Genomic DNA, 20,074 nt, shown 5'->3' with positions numbered 1-20,074 from the left:
GGCTTTTCTTATGGCTCTTCTTCCAGCCTTAAGTTCTTTCCTATGTCCTTTTATTATTTTTAAATACCTACTCCTTTCGAGGGGCTCCAGTGTCTTTAAAAATACTTCTTTCTCTACTTCTCATTCCCAAGTCTTGGCTCCTGCTTTTTAGGCTACAGAGGTCACATGGGCTGAATGGCGTTCAAGGCTTCTCCGACTTTGGTACAGCACCCAGCACCCTCGTGTTCACACACCTCCTCGGCCCCTCTCCAGCCACCCAAAGCTTGCAAGCCACAGCAGAATACTGCTAAGTCGAGGGCGTTTCACCGCAGGGCTAAACTGGGAATTCTTTGGCGCCAGGGAGTTCGGAGAAGAGCTCCGTAACATCCTGGAACATGAACGTAACTTACTTGCTGTTTTCTTAATGCAAGGGCAATGTCTCCTCTACCAGACAGGGAACTCGGAGGCCGACAGAACCCTGCCAATCCTTTATTCAAGCCCTCATTGACCCTACTCCGGAACACAGAATAGGTCTCAGAACAGTCCCGTAGACAAAATAATTCTTCCCAACTCCGAGAAACGGAAACGACCTTTGATCGACTAGGAGACAAAAGTGTTAAAGCTCGACAACCTGATGGATTCTGGGGTTTTCCTTCCTCCACGGCAGAAATCAAACGACTCAGGAAGGGAGATTTCGCCCAAGGTAAAGATGAAAACGGTCAACTTCAACTGTCAGACGTCTGCCCCAAACAATCATGGCTACCTAATCCCACAAAGGTTGCCACACACCTAACTAAAAATGGCTGGTCCAAGGCTTCACTATCGGGGTGCTTTCCTGCCCAACTCCAAAATGGCGCTCACTGGCCTCTCTACAAGTTGCAAACTTTCCCAGTATCCTCTCTGGCTTAATCGTCAGGTGACGCGAGCCTCAGCCGGAAGTGAAGGAAAAAGCGCTTCAGCCCGCGGCGCCTGCGCAGAAGGCTCCAGACGCTGAGAGGCAGGAGGCACTTGGGATCGTCCGCAGGGTTTGGGACTGCTACAGAGGCCGCCACGGAGCCCGCCGGAGCCACCGTTCCTGCTGCTGCTGCTGCCGCCGCCCGAATCGGAACCGTCGGGCTGCAGCCGCCGGCAATGCCGCGAAGGAAGGTGAGAAATGGCAGAGGGATGGCGGGTTTCTAAGGCGAGGCGGTTTGAGTAACGTGACGCAGCTGGCCACGCCTCGCCGCGGTCGGCTTCCAACTTCCCGCTCCCCCGAACCCGGCCTAAGCACCCTGTCGCCTCTCGGTACCAGAGAGAAAAATGTGGGCCCGACCCTGGCCTCGGCCTATGCTTGTAGCTATTCCCGCCCTCTGCTTGCCTGGGTCGGAGGCGTTCTTCTTGTTAATTGGTTGCCGAAGCGTCTGGAAGGATATTGATTGGGTGGTGACGCCGCCTATTTGGGCTCAACGGTCACCTCCCCGCGTGCGTGGGCGGCGTCTGGGTCTGGCCTCGGTGCTCTGCGACTGGCTGTGGCGGATGCTCGCTCTTTCCCTCATTGGCTCGGCGTCGCAGTCTGTTCTTGTGGCGGGTGCGGTTTAGCAAGGCCCGGATTGGGTCGCCCGAGGCTCCGTCCTTCCGGATAGAGATGGCGATAGGCGCCAAGACGCGTTTTGGAGAGCCCACTTTGCCCTCCAGGTGGGGAGCACAACAAACAAAACCAGCGCCCACTCCCAAGGGGTACCTCGCAGGCCTGTTGCGTCGCAGACGCCGTCTTTCCCTGACTCAGTTCGACATTGCCTGGAAAGTACATTTTGGAAAAATATCAACGCAAGACTTGATAGAGTTAGAAGGGTTTTTTTGAATTTTGAAATCATACAGGAAATATATGATCGTGTGTGGTGCGTGCTCTTGAGTGTGCGGGTGCGGGCGAATGACGGTGTATGCCTGAGCAGGACATCTTCCTGTATGGCTTGCTTTACTGAGCCAGAAGCTAGGTTTTCTGGCTTGCAGCAGGCTCTCAGGACCCACCTGTCTTGTCTCCCCAGTGGTAGTGTTCTAGGCTCATGCACGCTGGGGAATCTGTATTGAGGCTTTTATGCTGACATTCTAAAGCCGGCTCTCCAGCCCCGACCCTGCTCATTGCATTCTACAACTGAATATAGGAAGGACAGCTGACCTACATCCAGGCCACTTGTCAAGCGCAGGCAAGCTGGAACTGCAGAACAAATGTAAAGCAGTTCCGCAGATGTTCGCTGACCTCTTGCCACATGCTAGTCACTAGGAATTCAGAAAGTGGGGGTGGCGGGGCGGTGGTGGCGCACGCCTTTAATCCCAGCACTCGGGAGGCAGAGGCAGGAGGATCTTGTAGACCAGCCTGGTCTACAAGAGCTAGTTCCAGGACAGGCTCCAAAACCACAGAGAAACCCTGTCNCTGTAGACCAGGCTGGTCTCGAACTCACAGAGATCCGCCTGCCTCTGCCTCCCGAGTGCTGGGATTAAAGGCGTGAGCCACCATCGCCCGGCACATTAATGTCTTTTAAAATGACTGAGTTGACAAGTTGTGTTTATGACCAAATACAAGAGACATGCATATTGGTACATTGGAAGAGGTCTGGTCTCCTTTTAGCATTTTCCAAATAACTAGAGTCCTGGAAAATGTAAATTCTTACTGGGTATTATGGCAGTAATACCCTTTAATCTCAGCACTTGGGAGGTGGATCTCTGTGGTTTGAGGTACACCCTGCAGGCTAAGAGATCTCTCTCTCTCTCTCTCTCTCTCTCTCTCTCTCTCTCTCACACACACACACACACACACACACACAAGAAACTGTAAGCTCTTGCTGGTGTAGTAGTACACACCTATAGTCCTAGTATTCTGAAGGTTGAGGCTAGCCTAAGCAATATAGCAAGATCCTATCTCAACAACAACAAATATGTTAGTATCTTGTCTGATGGCAGATCTGTCCTAAATTATCCTTAGGCTACTTAATTTTTTTATATATCTTATTCAGTGTAGTACTACAGTTATATTTGCATTAAAAATATTAATGTGTTTAATGAGGGGGTTATTTGTAGGACATATGTGTTCTTTCTAAAAAATCTAAAGACTTACTGTGTAGTGTTGTTAAACCAGGTGGATCTCTGTGTGTGACCTGGTCTACAGAGCTAGTTTCAGGACAGCTAGGGCTGTTACTCAGAAAAACCCTGTCTCGAAACCCTCCCACCCCCAAAAATCTAAAGGATTTTTAATTCCAAACATACTTGGCAGCTTATTCTTTGAATAATGAATTTGACCTAGAGCTAGGGTGAGCTCAGTGATACATGGTTAGTGCCTTGAAGCTCCAAGTTTAGTCCCAGTGCATCCTACTCCCTGCCCTGCCAAAAATATTAGGGCTTAAGTTTGAGGTTTTGAAGTGATTTCAGCAAATTTTCTTGTATTTCTGGCTTAGAAAGGGGCATAGTGTAAGTGCTTAAATGATAAAAGTAATCATTTTTTTTTTTTTACTCAAAAGTCTTCAGTTTAATGATAAAAGTAATCTTCATGGCTAATCACTCCACTGGAGGCTAGCTGACGATTATGACTAGGATGTGAGGTGACTTTTTAAAAACCTGACATATGGGACTGGAAAGAGGGCTCAGTGGTCCAGAGCTTTTGTTGCTTTTACAGAGGGCCTGGGTTCTGTTGCTCATAGCCATTAATGACTCCGGTTTCAGGGGGTTTGACAACGTCCTTTGACCTCTAAGGACATGCATGTGATAGACAGACATGCAGACAAAGCTGTCATACCTATAGAATAAAATAAATGGGGGCTGGAGAGATGGCTCAGTAGTTAAGACCACTGGCTGTTCTTCCAGCGGTCCTGAGTTCAGTTCCCAGTGCCCACATGGTGGCTCACAACCATTTGTAATGAGATTTGGTGTCCTTCTGGCATGCAGGCATATATGTAGACAGAATACTGTATACATAATAAATAAGTCTTTAAAAAATGTAATTTCTTTTTTTTAAAGATTTATTTATTAAGTATACAGTGTTCTGTCTATCTGTATGTTCTGTAATTTCTTTTTAAAACCTGGTTTGACTACCTATGAGTCTTTAGTATAAATTCCTTTTCCAGCACTTATAACACCCATGTATAGAAACTTCAAGGACAGGTGACTCAAAATAATTTGTGTCTTTTTTCTTAATTTTTGAGATTAGAGTTATAGACCATGTTTGTTTGATGTGGTTTTTTTTTAAGATTTTTTTTGTGTATAATGTATGTGTGTATATGTACTTGAATGTTTATAGATTTACCACATATATGTAGGTAGGTACCTGTAGAAGCCAAATGAACTTGTTGAAGCTCCTAGAACTGAAGTTATAGGCAGTTGTGAGTCACTATGTGGGTGTTGGGAATCAAACCCAGGGCCTCCTCAAAAAAGTAGCATATGTTCTTAAACAGTGAACCATTTTTCCTACCCCAAGACCATATTTTAAAATGATGTATTTTTTAATGTGTTGTTTTGTTTTGGGGTCAGGGTCTTTCTGTATGTCACTTTAGATGTTCTGGAACTCACTTAGATAGATCAGGCTGGCCTGGAACTCACATAGATTTTCCTACTTTTACTGGGATTAAAGGCATGCACCACTTTGCCCAGCAATGTGTGATTTTTCTTGATGGAGAGTTTGAACAAAATTTACCCTGAAGTTAAATGGGGCCTAGCATTAACATTTTATTCATTGTCTTGGACTTTTTTAAAAAAATGATTTAGTTATATTGTTCTAACTATGTGTATGTATGTATTCCCCCGGAGGCGAGAGGCCAGTGGTTTCCCTGGAGCTGGAGTTACAGGCAGTTTGTGAGCCACCATGTAGCTGCTGGGAATTGAACTCTGGCGTATACAGTCTGAGCTGTATGCTCTGCTTTTTCTTTTCTTTTCTTTTCTTTTCTTTTCTTTTCTTTTCTTTTCTTTTCTTTTCTTTTCTTTTCTGACATGGTTTTGCTATCCAGACCATTTGATTTTGGTGTTTTGTTGTTAGATTAGGTGCTTTTATTTCTAATTTGTTGATCTCTTATGAGAGGTCTAATGATTCAGTCTGAATTGTTTCAGAATTAGTGATAATACATTAAGAATTACTTCTTTTTCCAAGTTTGTTTAGCATAGGTGTCTTACTTATTTGTAGGTTGTTCCACTAAAATGTCTGAAATGAAGGACAGTTCCTCTGAGCAGGAAGGGGAAATTGTACTTTCTTACATTGGAACTTGGTACTTCAGCTTCACAGTTCATTTTGCTTCCAGTGCTAATAGAATCCCGCAGTAAATGCTTTCATGCTAATGTCTGGATCTATGGTATTACAGAGAAATGCAGGCAGTAGTTCAGATGGAACCGAAGATTCCGATTTTTCTACAGATCTCGAGCACACAGACAGTTCAGAGAGTGATGGTACATCACGACGTTCTGCCCGAGTCACTCGCTCTTCAGCCAGGCTAAGCCAGAGTTCTCAAGGTAAAAGTCATTATTTTTTTTTCCTCACTGTTCCTCACACTGGACAGATTGGTATCATTTTATTGTGCTAGTTCATAGGGATACTGGTCCTTTGGCTTGGTGTAGATAGACTGTGTCAAAGTGTAAGGCAAATACAGAGATACTAGATCATCAGAATGTTTCTGACAGATACTATGTCCTGTGTATAGGCTGTGGCTTGCATAAATATGAGACACAGGTTTCTTGAGTCATTTTTTAAAGACTTTATGGTATTATCAGTCATAAAATGGTAAAATGGGAATGTTATTTTAGCTCTTTGTAAAATGGCTTAGGGCCTTAAGATGCGTATTTCATGTATTAGTGAGGCTTAGTGCTTCTAAAAGAATGTTTAATTATAGAATGTAGAGTCACATTTGATAGATACAACAGTGTATGAGTAAATACCCAGAATTTTGCTTTGGTAGTAAAAGAACAAAAGTCTTGTGTTTGAAAGGAAGTTGGAAGGCTCTTTAGTGTACTTAGCCGCCCGTTTGGGCTCTTTTGGTGGGTAGCCTTTGCCCCACCAAATTTGTTCAGTGTGGAAGAGAGGTTTAGCTAAAACACGAAAGTGACTATCAGTCTGTGATGATAGAGTAAATGGAAAAATTAAAATATGGGGGTGGGTATGGTAGCACATGCCTCAACCCCCAATACTTGGAAGCAGAGGCATGCTTGCAGAGCTCTGAATTCAAGGCCATTCTGGTCTATATAGTTCAAGACTAACCAGAGCTATATACTGAGACTCTGGATCACCCTCCCACCCACCAAAAAAAAAAAAAAAAAAAGGCAAAAAGTATATTTATGTATGTATTATCTATATAAGATAGATCAATAGATAGGTAGATAGATACAGTTACATGGATGTTTATGTGTGTGTTTGTGCACACACAAATAAATGTGATTTGTTAAAGAATCCTGTGGAAGCCCAGAGGTGGGGCACCCACATTGTTATCTGGTAGCAGTCTAATAGGAGTTTACAGATTGAAAGATGAGAAAAATGTTTTAGGCAGAGGGAACCATATATGCAGAAAATCCTAAGGGTTCTTAGAAACTGTAATTAGCTATGTTCTAAAGGCAATGGATACTCAAAACAGCTGGGGGGGGTGTCCTCTGCAGTTATTTTATTTCCTGGCCATGGAACTATACAACTCTTGAGCATCAGCACAGGGTAAGACTGCCTTCCCTAATGTGAAATATAGACAGCCTTGTGAAAAGAGCCCCAAAAAGTATATGAATTTGGGGACCTGTGTACAAACATCTCTCTGGACAGCTAGAGAAACTCAACTTATATTTCACACATTGTTATAGTATGTGTTTGTTTATAACATTCTATAGTTTTAACTTTGAGTTTCTTTTCTTATTGGAGATATGAAGGTCTATAAAGGCTTTAGAATAGGTTTCTCTATGGGAACAACTTAAGGGACTGAAGTGAAGGCTCAGCAGTTAAGAGCACTTAGTTGCTTTTCAGAGTACCTAGGTTCAGCTCCCAGCACCCACCTAGTGGTGCCAAGTAAATCCAGGGAATTCAATACTCATACACACAAAAATAAAGCACCAGGTGGTGGTGATACACGCATTTAGTCCCAGCACTTTGGGAGGCAGAGACAGGTTGATCTTTGTGAGTTTTAGTCCAGCCTGGTCTACAAGAGCTTGTTCCAGGACAGCTAGGACTGTTATACAGAGAAACCCTATCTTGAAAAACAAACAAACAAATAAATAANGCTCAGAAAGCTAAAGAGAGCTGGGTCATGGTGGCACATGCCTTTAATCCCAGCATTTGGGAGGCCTGTGAATCCCTGTGAGTTCGAGGCCAGCCTGGTCTACAAGAGCTTGTTCCAGGACAGCTAGGACTGTTATACAGAGAAACCCTATCTTGAAAAACAAACAAACAAATAAATAAATAAATAAAATTTTTAAAAAATCCAAAACTTAAAAAAGATAAATTTCATTTGATTGTTTTGAGCCAATTTATCCTTAGGTATTCCAGGCTGGCCTGTAAGTTACTATCATTCTGCCTCAGAATCCCAAATACAATACTTATGTCACTAGGTTTGTCTTAAAAATTTTTGTACTTTTCGAATACATTATAATTTCACATAAAAATGTAAGGACAATTAGACTAAGTAAGCACCCAATATAGTATGTATTATTCTGTTAGCTTTAGGGCATCTGTGTTATGATGGGCTGTAGCAAGGAAGGAAACAGGTGGTACAGTTAATACTGGTAAAGAACTCTCCTCATAATATTGAGAAATACGCAGCTAGTGTGTCCTCCCCCCCAACTAAGGTAAGTATTTTTCTTTTTCATGGATAAAGAAGTAAACTTGGAGAATTAACTTGCCCAAGATGCCACACATGGTTGCTGTGTGGAGTGGAATCCGAATAGAGTTCAGTCTTCACTACAGGGCCTAAATTTTCATGTTCTGCTCTTATGAAATTATTACACCTAAGCTAAATTCCTGTCATGTGTCATTTAGTGAGATCAGTATAGTCTAAGGACTTGTTGGGTTTGTGAAATAAGGAAGAAAAGGAACTGCATTCTTATTAATTGTGTGGATGGGAATAAAATGGTTTTCTTCTTTTTTCCTTTATTTTATGACCCTTTAAAACCCGGATCAGATTCTAGCCCTGTTCGAAATTTGCCATCTTTTGGTGCTGAGGAGCCCGCATATTCTACCAGAAGAGTGACCCGTAGTCAGCAGCAGCCCACCCCAGTGACTCCAAAAAAGTACCCTCTTCGGCAGACTCGCTCATCTGGCTCTGAAACGGAACAGGTGGTTGATTTTTCAGATAGAGGTAAGTGGATGTGTATGACTTGTTGGTGTACAAAGGATCTGGTCAGTTTTCTCTTAAGGCTTTGACTCTGCAGAGAGATACTGTCAGAGTTTAGGTAAGCAAACACTATTTATCTGAGTTTGTTTGTTTGTTTGGGCTTTGCAGCTTTGTTTGTGGTTTATGAAATGGGGTTCACAGTAGGTAGCCTCAAAATTATGATCCTCCTGCTTCAACCTCCAGAGTGCTGGGGCTGCAGATGTATGCCACCATGCTCAATTTATTTGATTTCTTACTGTCTTACACAGTCTGTTTTGATTGCTAGAGTGTTAATGTCCAAGCAGCTAGAGTGTATTAGATTGGATGTGTAATGGGGGAAAAGGAGGTGGGGCCTTCTGAGCCTCAACATGAAGAAGGCATGGCCCAGATTTTACTAGCTCTGTGATTACTAGTCCATTTTCCTCCAGACTGTTGACTAGAAGAGATCTTTGGTGATAGATAGTGGTAATTATTTGGTTGTGACCCAAGTGACTCAAGAGCCTTAGAGAGAGGTGTTAGAGTAGATCTTACAGGCTACTGGTTGGTTACCAGGCAACATGGTTGGTTGGTTTGCACAAATTCAAATGGTTTAACTCTATTTGGTAATACTTGGAAGTACAAAGATTTTCATATAAAAATTTGTACTTATTTTTAAATTTTTATTAATATTTTATGTGTTTGGTCTGCATATAAGTCTTTGAGCCATGTTTGTGCCTAGTACCCAAGGAGCCAGAAGAGGGCATAAGATTTCCTGGGATGAGAGTTAAAACTGTGAACTCCTGTGTGGGTGCTGTAATGAAACCCAGGTCCTCTGGGAGAACAGCTAATGCTCTTTAACCAGTGAGTCATCTCTCCAGCCCCAGTACTTTATTTTTTGGTTGTCTAATTATTTTTGTTTGGTTTGGTTTGAGACAGGATCTCTATGTAGAGCTGGCTATCCTGGAACTTATTATCTAGGTCAGGCTGGCTTTGAACTCACAGATCAATAGTTAATTTTTAAAACAGGGAAGATTTGGAAATACTGGTGGCTATTTATCCACAGTAATTTATTAGCTGGAGCTGAATTGTAGCTGTCACCTTTGGAGACAATGAGATTATTTGATTATGTCCAGCCCTGTAGGTATCTGGCTTGTAATCCTTGATTTAAGAGTGTTCAGTTGGCTAGGTGTGTTGGTGTGGGTACAAATTCAAGTACTCGGGAGGCAGAGGCAGATGGATTTCTGAGTTCAAGGCCAGCCTGGTCTATCACCTCTATAGAGCTAGTTCCAGGACAACTAGGGCTGTTACACAGAGAAACTCTATCTCAACAAACAAGAGTGTACAGTTTCTGTGGCCAGACAGATGGCTCAGTGGTTAAGAGCTCTTTTTTTTTTTTTTTTTTTTTTTTTTTTTTTTTTTTTTGCATGGTGGGGGGCAGGATTCTACATATCCTTGGCTGTCCTGGGATGGCATTGCATAGACCAGGCTGGCCTCAAGCTCACAGAGAGCTCCCGAGTGCTGGAATTAAAAGCATGAAATCACACAGGACACTGCTCTTGTAGAGAGAGGACCTGAGTTAGGTTCCCAGCACATATGTCTGGTAGCTCATAACTGCCTGTAACTCCAACTCTAGGAGATCTGATGCCCTGTTCTGGCCTCTGCCAGTATCTACATTTTGTCCACATATACATAATTAAAAATGAGATCTTTAAAGAGTATAGTATCTTTCATATAAGTGTTTAGGAGGTAGAGACAGGTAGATCTTTTTGTTTAAGGCCACCTGCGGTACATAGAAAGTTCCAGACCAACCAGGGATAAATAAAGTCTGTTGTTTTGTTTTTAAGAAAAAAAAAGAAAGAAAATGTGTGAATTCCAAGATTATGAGACCCCAGTAACTTCAGGCACATTGAGTATGCACACATACATGCAGACAAAACATTCATACACATAAAATAAATATGAAAAATTTTAAGTCAATTTCATTCCTTTTTTGGGGGGGTTGGTTTTGAGACAGGGTCTTTCTAAGTAGCTTTCCTTGCTACGTAGTCCAGGCTGGCCTTGAACTCATCATAGAGAATGCCTGCTTTTGCCTTCTGAGTGTTGGTATTAAAGGAATGTACTACCACACCCAGCTTATTTATTTTCTGTCTTGTGTATCGCTAGAAAGGAAAATGGGTTGATTATTTAGTAACTATTTGTTCCAGTAAAGAACCTAATACCTTTTGGTGAATTTTTAAAATGACAGTAAAAAGTTTTTAAGTTTTATTGCTAAACAACACTTGGGATGGTGAGAACACAGTTTTGTGATATTTGGGTGCTTTTGAAAACTTTATATTCAGTTTTTGATTACCCTGGATTAAAAGCTTAGGAGAAACATAAAAGAGTAACATGTAGTAGGAAAACCCCAAATTTACATTCAGCCAGAATTTACAGTTACATCAAAGTGATGGTTTCAGTGTCTTATAGCAGATAAGTAGATAAAAATTACTGGTTAAGATCTTGGAGGGCTATATAGATGTAGCTCATGTATAGACTGCTGGCATAACATGTATGAGGCCCTGCTGGGCCTACCACTGCATAAAGCTAGGTGTGCTGGTACATGCCTATAAGCTCAGAACTAGAGAACTGGAGGAAGGAGGATACTACCTATAGAGTTTGGGCTACTTGACACCATGTTTTTTTAAAAAGCTGTAGAAAAAGAGCTGCAAAGTCTATAAACTTCAATCTAATGAATCTTCAAGTAAATAGACCCATTCACCAGTTTTACCAATTGCTTTTTCTTTAGAAACTAAAAACACAGCTGATCATGATGAGTCACCTCCTAGAACTCCAACTGGAAATGCACCTTCTTCTGAGTCTGACATCGACATCTCTAGTCCCAATGTGTCTCATGATGAGAGCATTGCCAAGGACATGTCCCTGAAGGACTCAGGCAGTGATCTCTCTCACCGTCCCAAGCGCCGTCGATTTCACGAAAGCTACAATTTCAATATGAAATGTCCTACGCCAGGCTGCAACTCTCTAGGTGAGTGTGCCCCAGCTTCATGACTGTGATACAAGGATTCCATTGTGATCTAGCTTTTCAGACCCTTCAGTGGTTGTATACTTAGAGCAGTCATAGATGAGAACTGTTCTTGGCCTATTGTCTGTGCATAATATCAGATGTAGGGAAATATGACTATGAACTGTTCACTGCATGCTTTTCCCTGTGAAAAAGTCCTTCCTTTCCTCAGCAGAAACAAATATGGAAAACAAGTTCTCTTGAAACACCTCATCATGCAGCACATGGTTTATGCTTCTGAGGTCTGATGCAGTATAAGATAGTGCCTAATAATGGATGCATGGCCACAGCCGCTATGGAAACGATGAGAACATATGCATGAGACCTGACCTTTATGACCAAGAGTTTTTAATTTCTAAGCTTTGTGTATTCAGCTAGTCTAAATGGGAAAAACTTCTCTGATAAGTGTTTTGTTTTCTCAAAACTTTTAACTTTTAGGGAATCGCTTAAGTGATTTGAAGCTTATTTGTGCTGCGTGAGTGAGCTGAGATGTAGCTGTTGTGAGTGAGCCTTTGCCTGAAGTTGGAAGGTGCTGGTTGATGGATAAAGCACCTTTTAGTATGGATTTATCTTTATGCTTATACTGTGGTCATGAAGGGTGCCAGCAGTGTTGTGTGTTTTTTAAAGGTAGATACTTTTTAGACATGCTTTGACGATACTAGTGATTAAAAGCAGTTGGGAAACTGGTGTCAGTAGACTTGTTAAATAGAACTGCCACAACCTTCAGTTTGTAAAACATTCAGTCTCTGAAAGCAAGCTTTCGAAGTAGTGGCGCTGCACTTTACATGCTGTGTTTTTTCTGTCTAAGAAATGGCTTCATGTTGCTTAATGGCAAGGATATGTTTTGAGAGCATATACTTTGACAAGCTTAGATGATATAGCCTACTGTACAATTAGGCTGTTGGGTGTGTGTGTGTGTGTTTGTATATAGCACAGCCTATTATTTCTATATCCCAGTGAACAAAGCAACTTGCGGTAAGTGAAACATGAGAACATGGTGCAGTTTAGAGACTCAGTAAACTCAAAATGTATGTGATGGTTGCTAGTGGAACTTGGATGCTGCTTTACTAGGAACTTTTATTTAACAGGACTGCACTGAAATAAGGATGAGCGGGGTATGGCGGCAGGTGCCTTAAATCTCGGCACTCAGAAGACCAAGGTAGAAGGTGGCTGAGTTCATGGCTGGTCTAGGCTGTCTAATGAGACTATTTCTAAATCAATAAGAAAATGAAAAGTATAATGCCCTAAACCAACAACCTAGGTGCTTATATTGTCAGTCATTATATGCTACATAGAATTAGTTGTATGTGCTATGATCAGCTTAATAGATTTGTTTATATTAGTGTGCCCACAACTACATGAGTTGTGCATCCCACTTTACACATTGCAGCAACTGCAAAATCACGAACTAATAGGAACTTTTCAGCCCCACTGTAATATCATGGAACCCTTATTTGTGTGGTCTGCTATTTTTGTTCTTAGAGGTCCATTGTTTACTGAAACATTAGACAGTATGTGTCTCTCTAAAGTTATAATCTTTTCCTCTCATCTTCATTCTTTTGAGATAGGTTCTTGGTATGTAACCCTGTTTGGCCTGATAGTCACTGTGTAGCCTACGCTGACCTCAAGTTTATAGAAATCCTCTTTTAAAATTTTTTTTAAAGAATTTTTTTGTTGTTTTGAGATTTATTTTATGTGTATGAATGTTTTGCCTGTGTGTATGTATGTATACCACATTTGTGTCTGGTACCCAAAGAAGTCTAAAAAGGTTATGGGATCCAAACTGGAGTTAAAGGTGGTTATGGGTCCTTGGATTAAAACCTGGGTCCTCTGGAAGAGCAACAAGTACTCGAAATTTCTGAGTTACTCTCCAGCCCCTAGAGAAATTGTTTCAGCCTTCCAAGTGATAGCATTACAGACATGTTCCACCGTGCCTTGGTAAAGTACAGTCCCAGCGAACTGACAACCTGAGTGTCATAAATACCATTCCTTTGTAGTTGGATTATTATAACCCTTCAAAACTTACTCTATGGATTATGCTATGGTTTTTTGGTCTTGTTTTTTATTTATTTATTTTTAAGAATTTCATGCTGTATATTTCGTTTATATCTTTTTCCCCAACTCCTCCTGTATTCAACCCCACCTCCCTGCTATATAATTTTTAAAATCCCAATGTCTCCTTAAGCCCAAAATTACAGTTTTTTATTTTGAAAGAATGGTGAGCTTTTTGAAAGAAAATTGTGCAGTGTGTGTGCAGATGCATGAGCCAGATACACACCTGTGGCAGCTAGATGAGTATACTGGATGTTCTTAAAAGGGTGAGGAGTTTTGTAGGCTTGCGTTTAGCTTGACTAGTTAATCTTTTATCTTATTAGCATTGTCTCTGCTCTTTGAATCATTGGTGTTTTACAATTCTCTTAGAAGAGATGTATAGCAAAGAAATAATGTTCAGTTTTCTGTATTTTAAAAGTTTATTATTTATGTATGTAGGCTACACTTGTCATAGCATGGGTGTGGAGGACAGAGATCATATTTTTGAAGGCTGTTCTCTCCTTCACCTTTTTGTGGGGTCCAGGGATCGAACTCATGTTGCCAAGCTTGAGGGCTTAGTTACAAGCTTGAGCTACATAGTTAGACCTGTCTAAAAACAGAGAGAGACAGAGACAGAGACAGACGCACAGACAGAAATTGCTTAAGGGGTAAAAGTGCTTGCTATACAAGCAAGCCTGACAACGGAACCCTCATAAAGTGAATCTGTTAAGCCCAGCACCCTTACTACCCTGAGATAGGAGGCAGATGTAGAATTAGTGGAAGCTGGAGAGCTAGGAGTACTGATACACAGCACCCAAACAAGAAAGATCCCGCCTCAACAAGGTGGAATGTAGAGACAAATACCACTTTTAACACATGTAGACAAATGTACATATGGGCACAAAATAGCATGGACAACAAGAAAGGGTACTTATTAAGTGAAGGACTGAGTGCAAGTAATGGACACTTAAGTCATGAAAGAGGATATGAAGCTAATTTTCCAGTTTTAACTCTCATGGGTTGTTTTTGGTTTGTTGGTCAAAGAGAAGTGCATATATTTAATAGTGAAAGTGTGAAATCCGTTGTGAAACTCCACAGCTTCAGATTGGCTATCCTAACTGTACAGAAAGTCATTGGTTATTCCCTGTATGATTTTTTTGTATGCAGGCTCTTTATAATATTGTTTTAATAAATTATAAGCAAAACAAAAAACAAGGTGGAAGGTAAGAACCAATTTCCAAAAGTTGTTTCTCTTCAACACACACATTAATAATAATAACAATAATAATAGCACCTGTGTAGCTAGATGGTAGTGATACACAATCTTTACTTCCAGCACTCAGGAGGCAGAGGCAGGGGGATCTCTGTGGGATCGTGGCCAGCCCAGTCTGTGGAAAGAGTTTCAGGACAGCCAAGGGTACACAGTGAAATCCTGTCTCAAAAAAAAAAAAAAAAAAAAAAAAACCCAAGAACAAAACAAACCTATCTGAAAATAGAAACATGAGTAGAAATAAGACTCTGTGATAGAGTGCATGGCTTAGACCCTGGGTCCCATTCTCATTCATCAGTGTTAAAAAAGAAAGAAAGAAGACAGACAGGAAGACTGCCCTGTAGTTAGAACAAACTTCCTGTGTCATCCCTGATGTTTTCCCCAAGAAGACCTTATGCAAATTGCCCTATTAACTTAGAGTTTGGTTATAGAAATTAAAATCTTTAAATATTCATTCTTCAAAAAAAGTATATTGAATCTTATTCAAGATTATCAGAATATGTTTTCATATTGTAAAAGTGGTCATTTTCTTTTGATTATTCAAAAGGAGTTAATGAAGGTAGGTTAGTTTTGCATAGTAGAAAGAATTAGTTTACTTCTTTTAAATTCATTAGACTGGATTAATTTAAGAAAGGTTTTGTTCGTTTGTTTTGTTTTTTGAGACAGGTTTCTCTGTATAGCCCTGGCTGTCCTAGAACTCACTCAATAGACCAGGATGGCCCCAAACTCAGATCTGAACTGCCTCTGCCTCCTGAATGCTGGGATTAAAGGTGTGCACCACCAGGTACAAGTCATGATCTTCACAGCACTTCCTCTTGGTAACATTTATTTATTAAAACAGGACAGTAAAATAACAGATTATTGTCAAGAAAAATCTCTTCCTAAGTGTGCATGTTCTTCCTGGAAATTAAGTTTTCCCTCCTTTAACAGGACATCTTACAGGAAAACACGAGAGACATTTCTCCATCTCAGGATGCCCGCTCTATCATAACCTCTCAGCTGACGAATGCAAGGTAACTGTGTGCTCCTTTCTTCAGGGCGTGCTCTAGAATGCTTGCTACTTGACCCACACTTTGCTAAGCACTCGGGGTACAGCAGCAACAAGGGGACAAGGTTTTGTTCTTTCATGTCAGTGGAGGAAGCAATGAAAAAAAATTTTTTTTAAACAAAAACTAGCTACATGGACAAATAAAAGAATATATCATGTGTAATGAGTGTTAGGGAAGAATTAATAGAGAGATTTACCTTTAGAATATTGGGAATTTCACCTCTAGCACATTCATTTCCTTGGTAACTGACTTCATAATCTGCCAGGGACAAATCTTTTCTACTCAAGCAGAATTTGCATAGCTAGTTGATCCCATTGTTCCACCTCAGGCTTTAACAAATCCGTGAAGTTGTTTTGCTTTTTCAGCCATTTTGGAATGTTTATTCTTCTGTTCATTCTTCAGAATACTATTCCTATCTGTTCCTATCAGTCACAATCTATTCTTGGCTAGTTCTTTTACATTCTTCAAAAACACAGTTCCTAAATAATCTTTGGGACTTGGGGTTGATGTGTTTGAGACTCCAGCCTAAGGTCCTTTTTTGTTCATTCCTGCGTGGGTTTCTGCTCCCAGGGTGGATCATGCTAATTATGGGGAAGCAAGAATTGCAATAGTAATTAAATAGAGGGCTCGGGTAGTCTTTGGACAAGTTCTCCAAGCTGAGGACTTTGACTACACAGAAGTGTTAGTTGCTGTTTTGTTGTTGTTCCTTTGCTCACAAGGCCTGGGTCACAGGTTTATGCCTGTGTGAACAGGTCTCATTTGGAAAAGAATTCAATTTCCTGTTCTTTTTGCTTCAGGAACTTGTTCATATTTACAAGGTCTTGGGGTGGAGTTGGGAAAGCGTTTCTTCACATGTTTAAATTTTCACCAAGTAAAACTTGAAATGCTAACATGTATTTTTCATGTTGTCAAAGACCCTGCTCTTTATTTTCATTCCAAATCTGTCTGTATGAGACAGCTTCTGTCTTGGCTTTGCTTATCTTCCCACTGTCTTCCTTCAGCTGGCTGAGAGCAAGCATGGTGGTGTCAGCACCCAACTCAGGTGCTGACCAAACACTTTTCTCTGAAAATAACTGTGATGGTGTTTTTCGTGATGCTCCTCTACTGCTTATCTTTAATACAGCAATCTGATAGTGCTTTGTTTTACATCAGTCTACCTGAAGCATAACTTTGAAGAACATGGCATGCAGCAATATTTACCAAGTACCTTAAGCAGTTTATTTTAGAAATTTGAGGAACATTTTAGACCAGGGAAGAAAATCCTAAATAAAGGAAAAGGTTTCTGTTGTAAATTTTTCCTGTGTGTCCTGTACAGGGAGATACGATGGGCATCATCTTTTTACTGCTGGACTGTGTGCTTGGAGGAGGGCACTAGAGTCAGAGCCTTTGTACATGCTAGGCAGATGTGCCGTTATTGAGCCACTTCCCTGATGAAAGCTCTTAAATTTTAAACAGCCTGCATATACATGATTGCTCTTGCATTTTCCAGCAAACCTTTTTTATTGTCTTTTTTGTGTGGCTGCATATACCTTTTATGGATAACAAAGGATTCAGTTGAGTAAGATAAAATAAAAAAAAAAAACCACGGTGATCAAGGAGTTTGCATTCTCATGGGGGGGAATTGTGAATTAATAAGTTTATGCCATGATAAACACCATGAAAAACACCAAGGTGGGAGTAGCGTACTGTTTTTACTAGAGGAGGTCAAGGAAGCCCTCTCTGAGATTGGTATGCATTCTAGAACATGGTTGGTGTTAGAGGAGTGGTGATAGCTAAGAAGGCCTATGAGCTGGAGATAGACTGTTGGGCTTGAAAGAAGGTTGTGTGACTGGAGCATGATAGGAAATGAAGAAGCAGGATTGAGATCATAAGGCCTGTAGGCCTTAGCACAAGGATTACATTTTTATTCTGATGACAGTAGAAACATTTGGAGGGTTCTGCAGAGAAGAGGTAGTCATTGAAACAACCATTGTGGAGAATGGCTGGAGAAGAAAGAGATGAGACAGGATAGATAGATTGGAAGCTATCTTAGAAGTTCTTGCAGTAAGTAGTAGCTTTGACTATTGTGGTGTTGGTAAAATTCTAAGAACAGATTGGAGTCAGGATGTGTCTTGAAGGGGAGCAAGCTAGTAGGAGTTGGGTTTAGTAGAGATAGGAGAAAAAGAAATGAAGGATTGCATCCAAGTTTTGAATCAGTCAGTTGTTGAGATGGTACCATTTGTTGATATTGGAGAGCAGTGGAATGGAGCAGATGTGAGAAATATTGGTAGTCTTCTTTGAGGCTGCTAAGTGATTAACCCAGTAGGCAGGTAGATATGAGGTGTCCGTTCCCAAAGGGTGAAACTGAAATTAATGAGAGCTAACAGGATTTCCCTGGGGTCTGTTGTCTACAGAGTTGTGTTTGCTTGGAGACTTGAATTCAGGTTTTTCCCTCTTTCCTTTCCTTTAAGCTCCCCCACCCCCAATCCTTTCTTAGTCCTTGAAGCAGGATCTAGTCTCCTTATGCTGCATAGGCTGGTCTTAAAGTCCTCTAAGCTGTCTCAGCCTGTTTGCTAAGACTATGGGCAAATGTCACTGTGCCCATCCTGAACCCAGATTTTTCTGATGTTTTCTTCATACTTGCTCACTTTCTTGTACTTCTTCACAGTTTCCTATCAGCATAGTGGAAGAATTTCAGGCCAGAGCCATCATTCCTACTGAAAGTCTCAACTTTACAACATTTAGCTTTGATCATTTCTCTTCTTTGATATCTAGTGGCTGAGAAAGCACTGTGTGAGCCTTGTCTCACATCTTTCTGATAGAAATAGAAATAATAATAAGAGTACTTTACTTTAAAAGAGTAGTGCAAATACAAGGGATTATCACAAATTCTTATGCTTTAAGTATATGTAGTCTTAGAAGCAGGTGAATTTATTGACATTGTTGATGGTTGCAGGTGAGAGCACAGAGCCGGGATAAGCAGATAGAAGAAAGGATGCTGTCCCACAGGCAAGATGACAACAACAGGCATGCAACCAGGCACCAGGTATGGGCCTTGTGAAAGCTCTGGCCAGCCACAGTTTGAGGTCTGTGTTTTCGGATCTCCTTTGCCCCATAACTGTCTTTATAGGCAAATTCATGCCTCTTGTTTCCCATGGCACATCAAAATCACTGGTCTTTCAGACATCAACTTGAAATCATGTTTGGCTTTCAACTAGTAATTTTTCATAAAGCATATAACGTTTTTCTCATAAGTGGAGGACTCAAGCTATTTATAATAATAGTAACAGTAGTAATAGTATACAAATTTGTGGTTATTTGAAAGGTTACATTGCATTTCCATTTCCTTATTTCGCATCCTTATTTTAAACCATTGTGGTTGGCTTCCAAACACCTTTGACTTTGCTGGCATATTTTCAACACCACCAGTGGCATTTCCTCAGTATTCCTCATTTTGTCAGTTGTGCCAGTTTTACTTCTGTTTTTCTGTGATTTTCAGAAAGCATCCTTGTTTTGTCCTAATCTCCCACTCTGAACATTCAGGCCACATAGACTGTGCTTAATTCCTTGCTTCTTCCTAAAGGACTTTGATCTTTCTGAGAACTCTGTTTCATTACCACGAAGAGATTACATATATATCCTTCAAGGCTTCAAGCAAGTCTTAGCTCTTGTAAGAATTCTTCTAAGACCTTCTTCTGCAATTAGTAACTCTTTCTCTGTATTCTTCTAATACTTTCTTCCAAATGTGAGCCTTTGTAAAGTATTAGTCACAGCTGTCATCTAACTATCTGTTTCTGCAGCTGGATTGTAAATGAGTCACAGTGGAAAGAAAGACTCTGATGCTCTCATTAGCTGTGTTGTCCTAGGCAGGCCAGCATATAGAATAGTACCCACCTGTCAGGGTAGTCATCTAACGTATATGATATCTGACCTCAGTGCTTGGCAGGCAAAAGCAGTCTGTAACTCATCCTTATCCTTTTTGATTCTGTCATAGGTTTTATTTTTGCTGTGTTTTTTTTTAATGCTATTATTGTTGGAACACTAAGTAATAGTACTTAAAATCATAATTTGTACAGTTAAAATGATCTTTATTTTTATTTTGGTAGAGAGTTCCATCTTATTTTAGTTTTTTGATAGGAATTTTGATATATAGCCCTTATTGGCCTGGAACTGGCTATGTAGACCAGACTGGCCTGGAACTTACAGCAATCATTCTGCTTCTGCTGGGAATATAAACATGAATCATGATGCTCCTGCCTCCTTCGTGACTTCACTCTTCACTCATATTAATTAAAATAAATTTGCATTCCTGAAAGGGCAGTAAGAACATTGGTTTGAATGGTAAAAGAATCTACCGATTTAGGATTATAAAATTAACATATTATTAACTGTGTGGTGGTGCTGTTCCTGGCAGTTGTTTTTTTTTTTTTTT

General features: G+C 40.6%; 1 protein-coding gene across 1 annotated transcript in view; it reads left to right on the top strand.

The window, feature by feature from the left end:
* The first annotated feature begins 631 nt into the window (after nt 1–631).
* The window catches only part of Kat7 (lysine acetyltransferase 7), a 36,099-nt gene continuing 16,656 nt past the window's right edge, over nt 632–20,074 (top strand). Inside the window, exons 1-6 of the mRNA XM_050156598.1 lie at nt 632–1,125; nt 5,298–5,445; nt 8,082–8,258; nt 11,038–11,277; nt 15,545–15,627; nt 18,599–18,688. Of these exons, the coding sequence (XP_050012555.1) occupies nt 1,111–1,125; nt 5,298–5,445; nt 8,082–8,258; nt 11,038–11,277; nt 15,545–15,627; nt 18,599–18,688 (753 nt within the window). The 5' untranslated portion in view covers nt 632–1,110. The remainder of the gene's footprint in view (nt 1,126–5,297; nt 5,446–8,081; nt 8,259–11,037; nt 11,278–15,544; nt 15,628–18,598; nt 18,689–20,074) is intronic.

Source organism: Alexandromys fortis, unplaced genomic scaffold (genome assembly GCF_014885135.2).
Source record: "Alexandromys fortis isolate MF-2015 unplaced genomic scaffold, M_Fortis_MF-2015_v1.1 scaffold_31, whole genome shotgun sequence".
Lineage (NCBI taxonomy): Eukaryota > Metazoa > Chordata > Mammalia > Rodentia > Cricetidae > Alexandromys > Alexandromys fortis.
Note: the sequence above shows the minus strand (reverse complement) of the source record. Positions and strands in the feature narration are given on the sequence as shown.